Raw genomic sequence first — 14035 nt, forward strand, 5'->3', positions numbered from 1 at the left:
ATGGAGAGGGTCCAGAGGAGGGCCACCCGCATGATCCGGGGACAACAGGGCAGACCCTACAGTGAGAGACTGCGGGACCTGAACCTATTCAGCCTCCACAAGAGAAGGCTGAGGGGGGACCTGGTGACTGTCTATAGACTCACTAGGGGGGACCAGAAGGGTTTGGGGGAGACGCTGTTTCCCCTGGCGCCCGCTGGCATAACAAGGAGTAATGGGCACAAGTTGATGGAGAGCAGGTATAGATTGGACATCCGCAAGAACTACTTCACAGTTAGGGCAGCTAGGAGCTGGAACCAACTTCCAAGGGAAGTGGTGCTGGCCCCTACCCTGGGGGTCTTTAAGAAGAGGCTGGATGGCTACCTGGCTGGACTCATTTGAGTCCCGTTTCTTGTTTTTGGGGTTTTTGTTGTTCTCCCGCCATGGCGGGGTGTCAGGCTAGAAGATCTACTAGGTCCCTTCCGACCCTAAATCTATGAATCTATGAATCTGCTCAGGTTTCATGCTGGCACAGGCATTTCTTATTTTGTCAGAGAAAAGGGGGGGGGGGCTTTCTTTTTGTTTGGGTGGTACTGAGCCTGTTTGGTCACAAGAGGGCGAGCACGGCACATTATTTTGATCTTACAGTTTTAGATGAGCTATTTACTTTGAGGCCTCATTATTAGTTACATTTTAGTTACTCTGAGCACTGGTATCTTTCTTTGACGTTTATGTTGTCATGGTATCAGGCTTTATGTTTCATTTAAAGTTAGTTTCTCACGAGTGGGGGTTTCGAGTGATCTGGATGGGGCACAGACAGGGGTGTGCATACAGCACTGCTATCAATCTGCACTTGACAGGAGGCATGGAGCTTGCCAGGCCTGATGGTTCATGGCTGCCTGTCCATGTGCCATCAGGCTGGGCTGGCCAGTTCCGTGCCTCCACAGAGGTTTCACATGGGCAGGGGAAGAGCACCAGCATGTCAGGGCTACTCAGTGCCACAAAGCAACAGGGGAGACAGCTGCAGTTGAACCCACGTCCTGGTGGATGGAGGGAGCTGCTTCCAGGAGGGAGTAAGTAGGGGGTAGGCAGGGAGTGAGGGGCACTGGCAGGGCTGTGCGGGCTGTGGCTTGGGAATGAGGGGAAACAACATATCAGGGCTGCTCAGCACCACAAAGCAGTGGGAGGGGGGACAGCTGCAGCTGGACCCTCATCCTGGTGAGTGTAGGGGGCAGGGAGAGGTCTGCTTTTCCATGATAAAAAATCCAAAATCAAATGCCAGAATTTATAGGTATTTAGAATTCATTCTATTATAGTGATTGAGACACTGATAGGCTTCCAAATTGCTTTAAAACTGTAAATATATCAATAAAACGTGTTCAGCTGATACTACGTGTGTGTGTGTGTGTGTGTTTCATTTTAATCATGGATTTTGGGTTTTTAATCAGAAAACTTGCGATTTCTTTTTTTTAAATCAGAGAATTCATAATTTTTAAACAGAGAAAACCAGGAGCCCTGGCTATTAGTAATTGAGAGGGGGAATGTCCTCCTAAGCCTAAGTGCTGTTCTTACTCTTTACCTTTGTCGCGCCCAGATGCCGGTGCACCCTTGACCTGCGAGCCTGGGTCGGTACGACCAGCTTGGCGTGAGGGGGGATTTATGACCAGACAGGCGGGTGTTAATGGCGAGCAGGAGTCAGAGGATTTAGATGGTTTAAATGGTTTAATGCACATTGGTTACACAGAAAGTTTAGTTTACTTATGCTACTGATGACTTGCAGCATAGGCAGAAGTAGTTGATTTCTTAGTTACAGCATGCAGTTGTTCTGTCACCCAGCGATTACAGTGGATTGCAGACTTGCTGAGTACAGGTTTCAAACAGTTTATACAAATGACTATGGTCTGCAGATTACCGAGAGCTCTTGACGAGAGGGACGTACGAAAGATAAGATAAGACGAGTGAAAAAGATAAGACGACACGAGCCGGCAAAACGGGGGTACGCCAGAAAGATACATAGGCGGAGAGATAATATTTGTAACTGATCAGGCTACAAACTGTGTCTCTTGGGAATGCTCCGAGATCTCCCTTATTGAGTGTATACGCAGTTCTCCGCTTTTGGGCGGAAGTTCTTTCCAAGTTATAGGAAACAAAATAGCCAATTATTTCACGCCTGGCATGAATAATTAACGAGTTGGCACTTGTGCTCTCTTTGTTTGCTCAAGTTTCATAAAAAGGGGGTTATATTTTTGCTTGGGTGGTACTGGTCCTGTTTGGTCACAAGAGGGCAAGCGTAGCATATTATTTAATTTTACAATTCCGTTACACCCAGCTAATTTGGGTATCTTGTTACCATAGGTATGATATCTTTATGACGTCATAGTGCTGAGTTGTATACAATCCAAGGTTAGCTTCTCTCTTGTATGAAAAGCTCAAGTGATTTGAATTGAGGCACAGACAGGGGTATAAATATGCAGCACTGTTACGAACTAAAAAATAATAGTGTGAGACTACAATTACAAAATTTGCTGTGTTAGCTTCTGACCTTTTGCCATCTGATCTTTTGCTCTTTTGCCATCGGCATCTGAAATCAAAGACTTTGATCTTTGACAACCTTCTTCACCATTTAGAAGCATTTGACTCTCTCCTAGGTGTCTAATCTTGTCTATCTGGCTCCTCTTTCAAAGGTGAGGCACCTATCTTTGAAGCACTGAAGGCCTAAGTGGAGGCTCCTAGGTGATCATTTTGCATCTGACCCTTAGTACCTGTAGTACCTGTCTTTATATTCTTTGCTTCATAGGACTACTGTGAGAACAAGTAGTCAGTATCTACAGTGATGGAGGGGAGAAGGACACACACTAGGCACTGAATAGAATGTCTATATGTATATGTTCACTCACACATACTCATGGATAGCGCCAGTCAGACAAACTGGCATTTCTCTGCTTTCACATTATAGGAGAGATAAGACCTCACTTGGAAAATTCTATTGCCTACATCTTCATAGAACATTAATTCCAGCCATCTTTTAATATAAAAGTTGGCTGCTTAACTGAAACTACTTTGGCCAAATCCTGAAATCCTTACTTATCCAGAAGTCACTCTATAATCAATGCCATTTGCCCAAGAGAGCCAGCAGCATTTAGTAAGAGCTGACATCAGCATTTGATGAGAAAGGACACCCTTTAGTTCCCTGTTTTACATTGAACAGTTTTTACTGTTGGTAAAAAACAAAACAAAACAAAAAACCCTGGAACCATGTGAAAGTTCATTTATCAGCTGGTTTCTAGGAGGAGAGAGAATCATTGAAGGAAGGACTAGAAGATCATCAAGTCCAGTCCCCTGCCATGGGCAGGAGGTAATTGGGCTCAAATGAGGTATATGTCCAGCCTCCTCTTAAAGACTGCCAGAGGTGGTGACTGTACTACCTCTGCTGGAAGTGTCTTCCGGATTTTAATTACCTGTATGGAAAATAAATTTTTCCTTATGTCCAGCTGAAACTTATCCTCACGTAGCTTGTGTCCATTGGTCTGCGTCTTCCTGGAGGGGGCTTTTCTGAAAGTTTCTTCTAGATCCCAGTGTAGATCCCATCTTTATAGGCAGCTATCAAATAATCACCCACCAGGGTTCCTTGGCCAATCAGTGGTGGAAGGAGGGTGCGCATAGCGAACATACCAGAATTAAAGAAGCTGCTGTGCAGCACACATATTTGTAGGTGGCTGTCAAGATAATTAAAGAAATTTGCCCTTTCCTCCACTTCCTTCTCTCTCTCTTCTGTGTTTCCCTTCTCTTACCAGCTCTTTGACCCTCCTTTGAGTTCTGTCTTCAATTCATTTTCCCTGTTCTCTTCCCCCTGCTTTAGTCCTCACTTTTTTTTGAGAATTCACAAAAATTAAGCAGGAACCCTGAGGCCAAAGTCATTTTTATACTAATGGCCCTTTAAACCATTATGATTAGGGATTAGCCTAAATTGTACACTTAGCAGCAGCTCCTTTAATCTTGCTCTTTTCACTGCGTACCACCCCCCCCACTGATTTGCAAAGGGGCCCTGGTGGCTGCGGCGGCCACAGCGCTTGGTCCTGATCCCCTGGGAGGCAAAAGCTGCAGTAGATCAGGAGCAAGTGGCAAGCGGCAGGGCCACCCAGGTCCCTTGGCCAGTCAGCGGTGGGGGGGCAGGAAGAAGGCGGCACATAGTGAAAATAGCAAAATTAGCGGACTTGCTATGTAGGATACTTCTGGCATGATTTAGATAGACCTTTAATTATGATGGTAAAATGGGACCTTACTCTTAGTCTATGGATTCTCTACATTGTTGGAGTGATACAATGTTTACTCCGACCTTGAGGCCCCTATAGAAGCATAATGTGATGTTTTGGCACCATGGATGCAGTTATGCATGGATGGGGCAGTGTCACTGACTGTTGTGGGCAGTGTGGCAGCAGCCAGTCCAGCAGATCAACCACTTCTATTTTTTGCCATTTTCCCTCTCCACTATGGTTGGTGCCTAGGACTAGTGCCCTAGTTGCCCCCCTTCGTTATGCTACTATGCTACTCCTTTATGCAACCAGAGCAGTGGAAAGGGACCTTAGTAGAACAGAATTTGGGACCTTTGTAACAGGGAATTCTTACGCTGTTATGGGGAATGGAATGGGCTCTTTAAGGGAAGAATTTTTGTGAACCAGACAAAGGCAGCTAGCAAGGCAGGAGCTAATAAATAGCTCTGCATTCAGAAAAGCTATTGTGGCACTGACTGGAAGCGGGTGGAGCTTGGGAGGCATAAAAATCTTGAGCCAGAGGGCAGTCTGCCCCGGGTGGCTGAAAGGTGAAGAGCTCTGCAGCCAGAAGGCCATGGCAGCCTGATGGCCTGGGATATTGTTGCCATGGGGGGCTACAGGCAAGGAAGAGAAGGCTTGTGGGGAGCCAGGATGCAGAATAGAGAGAGTCCAGTATGCCCAGTGAGCACAGGGTTTTGTTAGCCAAGAGGCTTATATTTTGATTCAGACCAGTATACTGGATGGGACTAGAAAGGGGAGAGATGGAGGTCCCATTGGTACCCGAGGTGTGCATGACTGCTTTGAGCACTGCCAGGGGTCAGGCTCAAGGTGCTGACAGGACCAGAGGTCCTGGGGTGCCAGGGAAGCACCAAGCTTGGGCCTACTGGGGTCAGCGTGCAAGCCATCTCTGCCCTTCTTGGGCTACAACAAGGGCCAGGGGTTTAGGACCTGAGGGGGCAAGATCAGGTCTAGGGATGCAAGATAGTGACCTAAGCTGGGAGGCACCCATATAGATGAGAGCGGTTGGAGCTGGAAAGCAGACACCCCAACAAGGATACATTGGCCTTGAAGTGGCCTAATGAGGTGATAATGGGTAGCAGCTGCAAGGCATGGGCATGGTTAAAGGGGTAGAAGGAGCTCACAGATTTCGCCTTTGAGGCAACAGAGACCTTAAGGTCTGGATGGGCCTGGAAAGTTTGCTTTGCTCTTGAGAGGTGTGCTTGGAAACTGCAGGGTCCAAGAGGGGTGAGCCATCTGAAAGAAGGGCAAGAGCATAACCTGGGACCACCTTCCTTTTCATATGAGAGTTGATGACATCAAGGTTTGGCAGGAAAGAGAAAAAGAGCATCCAGGGAGCCTGAGTAGGTAGGAGCCACTTGGCCACCAGTAGACAACATGGCCACCCCTGGGTGCATGGTCCTGTTACAACCTCAAAGAGTCAAGTAAGGAAAACAAGCTCAGTGCTGCTCAGGGCTTCCCCAGTGTTCAACCTACATTCAGCCTGTCCTTTAACCTTCTTTGTACCACACAATTTAGTGACAGATTTCACTGAGGCACAAGTGCTTTCAAAAACACATTTTTGCTAGGAAGGACGAATCTTTATAGCTGCTGCTCTTGGGTGGTCATGTGACCATCAGGTGAATGTCTTTCACAAATAAGTCTTCATCATCCAATATGTAGAAGGGCAATAGCTTGAGTGCAGCTGAGCCAGCAGAGCTTTGGAGGTGACCTCAAACCTGGTCCCTTGACTCTTTTTATTCCAAATATGTGCTGCATAGCTGTTTTGGAAAAGTTTCTGAAACTCTGAAGAACTGACTTCTTCAAAATACTTCTTCCAGTCCTGCCAGTGAATAGGATAAAAGGCTTCTTGAGGAAGGGTGCTGACACCTTTGCAGCCTTTACTTCTCTGGAGACTCCTGATGGAGCACCACTTCTTGAAAACACGGGAAAGAAGCTGTGGTCCCTGGTGCCCCCATATCCAGCTATTGTAATGGTTCACATAGTCCTTCATACAGAGCTCTATGAACTTGTGGTTGGGTTCAAAGGAAAGGAAGGCTCCATTCAGTATATATTTGGACTGGATGCCAATTACATTAGTGAGGTTCCCTAAGTTTTTAAGGACTATGAAGTCTGTGTCTAAGTAGATACCGCCAAATTTCCACATAATTGCAATTCTACAGGCATCAGAAAGGACAGCTAAGAAATAAGGTTCCCACCTGTGTTGGGCCTGTGAGTACCAGTCAGCCAGAGGTGTACCTGAAAACAGATCATCTAAGTCCAATGGCCGAATTTCCACATTGGGGAAGCAGCCGAGTAGGGATAACCCCCAGTGTTTTGGCTGGGAAAATTTTTTTTCTGCTAAGCCCTTCATAAGGATGACAACTTTGGTGTCAGGGTGAGCCCTGGCTGCAGATTCAACAGAGCACACAAAGAGAAAATGTGGGTTGATACGTTCTGAAGTCTCTATGAAGAATATATTCCCTGGTGTTGGAGGTGGACTGACAGAAACAGCTGGAGGAGAAGGTACAAGGTGATGGCAGTTCACTTCCAGAATTAAGTCATACAGCTGACTCTTGTTGGTATCCTCACTGATTCTCCAGTAGCACATTATGTAGACAAAACACAGGAACTGAAAGGTGATAATGAACACAGCCCACAATTTGTGATGTGTCACCACCTTGGTGAGTTTTAGCATGCAGACAGGCATTTTAGGCATTTTGTCTTTACCTCCAGAGCCTTGTTTTTCCAACAAAAATAAGGAGACCTGAAAAAATATTAAAACCATACAATAAAAAATTAACTCTGATAAATTAATTTGTTTATCAATATAAACAGTGATAACAGGTTTACACAAAAACTTGTGTTTTCCTTATGCAGTTATTTTCTCTTTCCTTTCAAAATACAGTGGCTTACTTAATTATCATTATTCTATCTGTGTGGTGGTAGTACCTCAGGGACCCATTAGAGATCTTGGCTGACTGTGCTTAATCTCATTGTTTGCCATAACAAGAGGATGATCCCTGCCCGCTGTAATACCACAGCACCAAATTCTGTCCTCTGTTATAGCCTCACAACTGTGTGGATTCTAGTGGGGAAACAGAAGTATAAGAAAGTAGAAATATAATAATCTTATTATTAGATTTTTCCTATCATTTCTACTTGTAGCTTTCACCAGACTGATCTGTAATAATTCTAGAGAGCTGGTAATTGGGAGCTGCTGCCTTCATAATTCTGCCATAATAATAATGCTGGACCCCTCAGAATAGGCACTTTGTGGAAAAGCCCCAATTGTTAGGTCAGGATATATGTGCTTTAGGAAGGAGAACAACAGTCCTTTCCCAGTACTCAGTGCTAATGTGAGAAAAGTGGTTTTCATGGAGGATGCTGGTGCATGATTTCTTTTATCATAGAGAAGCTGCTGCACAGCAGCTTCCACAATTGGAGATGTACCATCAGTGCTGCCTGTGGAAGATGCTTCGAATCCAGTGTGAAGATAGAAACACCAACATTAGCATCCTTTCACAAGCAAGCACCACAAGTATTGAGGTGATGATCATTTGACATCAACTTCACAGAGCTGGCCCCATCATCCAGAAGTCCAAGTTCAGACTCCTAAAGCAAGTTTTATTCTCCCAGCTCAGTCAAGACCCATGCTGAGGAGGAGGGCAGAGAAAGCACTTATAAGGATGTCCTCAAGACCATCTTGAAAAAAAAAAATGCAACATTGACATCATGTGAAAGACTGTTGTCCAGGATTGCCCGAAATGGAGGAAGAGTCTGCTGCAAGGATCTTGGTACTTTGAAGCCTTATGACAACAACAGGAGATGGAAATGTGGGAGTGACAGAAACAGTGTTTTGTGGACCAAATCAAGAATCCAGGGCCACCAACCCTGCATGAAAACATGTGCCTGAGTTGCAATAGTCTGATGATTCCAGATCAGCCTCGGCAGCCGTCTTCTGACCCACAGGTAAGACAATGATTCTTGACTGCAAGAGATTGCTGCAAAGTAGGTAGTGCAAGATCCCCCTCTGCTGCCATTTGTTCTTGCGCTTGGATATTTGCTACATTTAGCACGTTTTTCCATTTACTTGATGACAATCCACTACCTTGCCTTGGTTACATAGTCCACCAGAGCGAGAGCTTTTTCTGTGGTGCTTTTACCTTTCCAGCTTTGTTCTATTCTGCTCCCCTTCCTGACTTGCTATATACCTTTACAGTCAAGATACTTAAATTTGAGTGTCATCATGAAACAGGTTGATGCCCCATGACCTTCAGCTTACCTGAAATCACCAGTTAGCAAGGAAGGTGAAACATGACAACTGATGACCTTTCACACCTCCAGTACTTCGGTGTTTGAGGACACCTTGGGCACTACTTTCCTTTCCCTTCTATCCATCAAATAGATGCTTTGCTCCCCTGCATTATTTTTAAATGCAAGGGAAACCTTCCTATCCTTATCCCAGGTGATCAGATCAGGATATATCGTTTCCAGTCTTCCTTATGTAATGAGCATAATTTGAGAGTCCAGGCAGGCTGCCTAGTAGGGGTGTGCAAAACGGGCCATAATCAATTTGGATTCGGCCCAAATTGGGGGACAGTGATTTGATTCATTGATTTGGATCACTGTCCCGATTAGATTTGACTGAATCTGAAGCTTCAGTGCTGATTTGGATCATCAGCAATTTGGCCATAGACACAGCTTTAAATGTTTTTTTCTACATGCCAGGTACTAGGTGTGTCCCATGAACGCTGCGATGGTGGGGCAGATGGAACGTCCCACAGGAGCGCAGGGGGGCCCCCTGTGTGCTCAGCGGCGGGCCTGGAAGTATTTCTGGTCCACTTCCGTGTGTGCAGGGGACCCCGGCTCAGTGATCGGCCACGGAGGAACCCTAGATGCCTCCCCTAGACCCAGGAGGCAAGAGTCACTGAGCCGGGAGGAGGGTCCCCTGCCAAGTGCTTCGGGGACTCCGTGTGCTCCTGTGGAATGCTCTATCTGCCCCACCATTTCAGTATTCATGAGCCACCTGGCACCTTGAGGTACGTAGAAAAAAACATTTAAAGCTGTGTCTGAATCATCAAATCTCCGAATCAATTCGGAGGGTTCCGATTTGATGCAGAGAGATTAAAGGGTATCCTGATTCAGTTCGGATTTGGAGATTCGGCTGACAAATCAAATCAGCAACCGAAGCTTTGCAATAGCCCTACTGCTTAGCTTAGTTCTCTGAAGTACAAAGGCTAGAGTTACCATAAAACGGGTGTGTCTCTGACTCCTAGGGATGGAAAAAAAAGGCTGAATTTAGTTCCAAAACTACTCAAATACAATGTAAAGGGCAGAAACAATATATACCAGGGCTTCACTTTGCAATGTATACACTAATTAAAATGAGAGAGACCCAGAGCTTTTCTCAGAGCTTGAATGGAATCTTTACTGTTGCCATCTTCTCTCATATAAGCTGCATAAAGAATAGGTGTTTTAAACAAATCAGTATTAAATATTAAATTGTTTCATTTAATCACATATAAAGGCATATGAGAGAGATTTATTTCCCCATTTCTTGTTTCCTTTCTGGTAAAATTCTTCAGTCTGTAATAAAAGTTAAGTCAATAGGGCTCTAAGTAATTTAAAAGGGTTTTATCACAGTTAAGCTACAAGTCTAAGATTTAATAGAGAATCATATATTGCCACTACAGATGTCTATAGAATGACTAAATAATTCCATCAAATACAGAATATTTTTTTCAGTGGTACTTTCCAATCAGGCTCCGATTCCCCGGTGTCACACCAGGGGTTTTCCTCTTTCCCGGGCCCTGGTCTGGGCATCAGGGCTCTTTTAGTTAAAGGTGGAGCCACACTGCAGGGCTCCGATCACTCGGCCTAGGGCCAGGGCTTATGTGAGCAGCCGTGAGCTGCTTCCAAGGTAGTTCTCCATATGCTGATACACACACTGTGCCGGTCCTGAGCAACCGTGAGCTGCTTCCAGGGACAGCTCTCAGTGTGCTGATCTGCATACCAACTGCCCAACTTTGCAGGCTCAAGCCGCCTTGAGCGGCTCCTAGAGCCTGATCCCTATGTGCCAATTTGCGCACCACTGAACCTCAAGCAGGGTCCCGAAGATGGCTGTCTCTGGAGCTCCTCTCTCCTCACCATCCCTCGCCATCTCTCTCCAGCCTGCTGAGCATGCTTTTATACTCTTCAGGGGCTCCACCCCCTAAGTTCTCCAGACCTGGCTGGTGCAGTTCCAATTCAGGTCCAGCTGCTTCTTGCCCCCTCCCTTTGGAAAAGGGTGGAGCATTGCTTCCCTTGTGCTTCCTCTGCATTGGTGAATGGGCTCCATCAATCAAACAGCAGGCCCTTGATCCTGGGACTCAACCCAAGCTTCGAAAAGGTAAGCTTGCTACATCTGTAAGACACTTGAAGGTTGCCAGGGCTCCTTGTAGACCAAAAGGTAGAGTTCTGAAGTAGTAGATTCTCCAGGGCATTATAAAGGCTGTGATTTCAAGAGGACTAACATGCCCTGGGGCTGCTTCCCATACACCAATTCAAAGGACGAAAAGCCCGTGGAGGACTGGAACCTCTTGAATGGTGAGCAACAAGTATGGTAATAATTGGTCCCAATTTCAAAGCTCCTATGATACAAGTTTCAGTGTTTGATTAAAACTTTAGACTAATCCATCCATGGGGGATGCATAGAATGCCCTGCCACGATGTTCTACTTGCACTTCAAGTCCTGGAATATGCATCGTATCACACCTCCAGTCCACCCTCTGCCTGCACTGTTTCCTGCCAGGCCTTGATGTTATTGAGGAGTTCTTGAATTAGAGGCAGGTACAGACAGCTGGTTCTTCCTCTGTGTTGCTGCGGTGTCCCTCTTACAGGCTCTCCCATTCCCCTTGTTCCACCTTCCTTTGTTTTGACTGTCAGCCTGTATTCCCTTGGCCGTTCAGTCCTGGAGTAACTGATTTTTATATGTTTAATGCTAGAGTTGGCTGAGACACCAGCATTAGCCATTTACCCAGTCTCCTATTGCAACCTGGGATTTAACAGTTCATTAGTCCCATGCTCTGACAAGAATATTGTGTCTTTAATAGTCTCTTACCCTGTCTTGAAGTCTTCCTGTCCTACTCACAGCCTTCACCTTTTGGCTGCTCTCAGGCTCTCACCAACAAGCAGCCTCTCTGGCTCTGTCTGCCACGACTTTTCAAATTTTTCTCCCTCTTAGCATTGCAGGACACAGTCATCCAAGTGCTGGGCTGGTCTCCTCTGCAGAGCTGGTCTGCTGCATCTTCAGAAGCTTGGAATATATGGAACCCCTCTCTTACTCCTCACAAGCTTCCACCCCTCCTGTTGCTTCTTGCTCCCCTTTTATCTTCACTGGCTGCTGCCTGTATCTTAATCACCTCCCTCCCCTGGCAGCTCCTATCCTTAGCAGTCCCTGGTTCTCCCTCGCTCCAGTGACTCTTAAAGGGGCTCTAGCCCCATTTTCCTGGTAACTTTCTCTTCATTCTGCTCCCTGACCAGTAAAAAGGCTTGGGTTCTCTTTTACAGAATGGTATACTGAAGTTTTTCCTGAATGGACTTTAAGTAAGCCCAAGACCTCTTGCAGTAACTGGGACATGAAGGCTGTGCCCTGGTCACTTAAAACCCCTTTAAGAATGCCCACCTGCAAGAATATACGTAGTAGCTCAGAGACCACTGTTTGTGCTGAAACTGAGTGGATCACTGATAGTGCGTGGTAAAGTCAGTCAAGACTAGGATGAACTTGGATCCCCTTGAACTGGGCTTCAGCAGTCCTACCAAGTCCACACTGACCCACTCAAGAGTATGGTGACCAATTGGATGGGTACCAGTGGGGCCTTAAAAGTGAGCTGGGAAGCAACCAGCAGCACTCAGAGCAGGATGCGCAATAGCCCTTGATTTTTCTGGTATACCCCAGGTCAAAAAACCCCAAAACAAACCTCACTAGCACTCTACCCAAAGTATTTTGCACCCCCACATTCTCCCCCCCATGGTACATCATGTACCAGCTTCAAAACCTAGTTGTGGTACTACTTTGGGACTGATAGTTGGGACTGCCAGGCACCTGTAACCTTATCTTTGGACACCATCCTCAAGTGGTCTCCCTACAACTCAAAATGGGGGTCCTGGGCTGTTAAACTTGCATCCACTATGGCTCCCATTGCCCTGACTCAGTTGTCCATCCAGAGGGGCATATACTGGGTCTTTCCTTTGGTCATGAATGAAATCCTGACCTGATCCAGTCCACTTTCCTGAGGTTCCCTAACCCTCTGCATCCTTTGGAGGGGGGTCCAGATTATATTGAACTCTGACCCCTTTCCCTGACCATTTCCTGTCACTGGTGAGGGCCTCCTGCCTGACTTGTCAGCACTCTTGGCATAACCTGGGTCAAGGTCCAAAGAGCTCAGGATCTGGAAAGGGAAGTATCTCCCCCAGTTCTGGTTCTGTGAGATTGGGGTCAGCCTGATTTGTATCCACTCTTCAGGCCAACTATATCAACTTGGCCATCAAGTGCCAATCTCACCCCACCACCACAGGGCTGGCCACCACAACTTGCATGACCTTCCTGTCCCCCAGTGGTTAGTCTTAGGCAGATTATGGGGTAGGGTTGGGTATCCCCATGAATGCACATGACATACACACATTGACCTACTGGGATGTCTGCTGGATTCACAAATTGCTCATGGACAAAAGACCTGTCCAGATCCTGAGTCTGAGCCACACGATATGAAGTTCCTCTATTTTAAGGGGATCACATATCCCCTTATGTCTGGGCTCTCCTGCCTTGCCTCCAAGACAAAAGCATGAATATAACCACCCGCAGATGGATTGTGGGTCTGATATCAATGGCCCTTCTCTCCACATTGAAAACAAGTAATCTGAGCCTCACTTTCTCCTCCTGGGCTGTGGGGATGTCTCAGGTTGCTTTCTTCTCTGGAGGCCACTCAAGGACCCTCCCCCTGGCTTAGGTCTCAGAGGAGATGGAGGCAATGCCCTACCAGGGACCTTAGAGACCCAGCCTGTTTCCCCTGTAGTCTTGGCTTCCTCAGGTCTGTAAGTGGCTGGCTTCCTCAGGGATCCTGACAGTCTACTTCTACCCCCATGTAGTCCTCTATTTTCCAGGTGCCTTCTTCTAAGCTGGCTACCCCATGGTGATGCACCCACCTTCGGGCTTCTACTGGGAAGATGGCATAGAACTGTTCTAGGGTCACTAGTTATATGATCTCTGTAGCTGACTTGGTGTCCAGATTTAGTCAGCAGGTGCACAGGTCATTTAGCTTCTGGGTGATAGCTCAGGGCCATGTGCTGGTCCAGTGTGGCTGCTTTGAAGGATCTTCTAATCCTGAGCTCGATCTGCTTCTAGGGCCTGGTATGTGGCCTGTGCCTCCCCAGTTAGCAGCAGGGCTGCCCTCACAGTCCACACATGTCCCGTGACAACTAAGAGGTTTCTGCCACCTGTTCAAAAGTTATCAGGAAAGCGTCTGGGTCATCAGCAGGTCCCATCTTGGTGAGGACTCTACCATCTATTTTCTGAGAACCAGGTGACTCACCATCTTTGGTGGGGGTCTGTCTTGACTCCAAATGCTGTTTCAGGAACTCCTGCCATTGCTACTACTTCCTTGGAACTGCTGCTGCTAGAGTTGGAGATGCTGAAACAGCTGCTGTTGTTGCTGCTGCAGCCCCTCCAGCCATTTTAGCAGGGCTCCTGTCTCCATGGCTGGAGCTAGATTTAGTCTGCTTGTGTTCTCCACCACAACCTGTTCAGCCTC

At 46.7% G+C, this 14035-nt stretch overlaps 1 protein-coding gene across 1 annotated transcript; it reads right to left on the reverse strand.

Moving 5' to 3' along the window:
• Nucleotides 1-4483: 4483 nt before the first annotated feature.
• Nucleotides 4484-7650, reverse strand: A4GALT (alpha 1,4-galactosyltransferase). Its single transcript, XM_019516705.1, has one exon. The coding sequence runs from the start codon at nt 7030-7032 to the stop codon at nt 5896-5898; it is 1137 nt and encodes a 378-aa protein (XP_019372250.1). The 5' UTR covers nt 7033-7650; the 3' UTR covers nt 4484-5895.
• Between the last annotated feature and the right edge of the window lie 6385 nt (nt 7651-14035).

The sequence above is a fragment of the Gavialis gangeticus genome, unplaced genomic scaffold (genome assembly GCF_001723915.1).
Source record: "Gavialis gangeticus isolate Ggan-Ray unplaced genomic scaffold, GavGan_comp1, whole genome shotgun sequence".
NCBI classification, from domain to species: domain Eukaryota; kingdom Metazoa; phylum Chordata; order Crocodylia; family Gavialidae; genus Gavialis; species Gavialis gangeticus.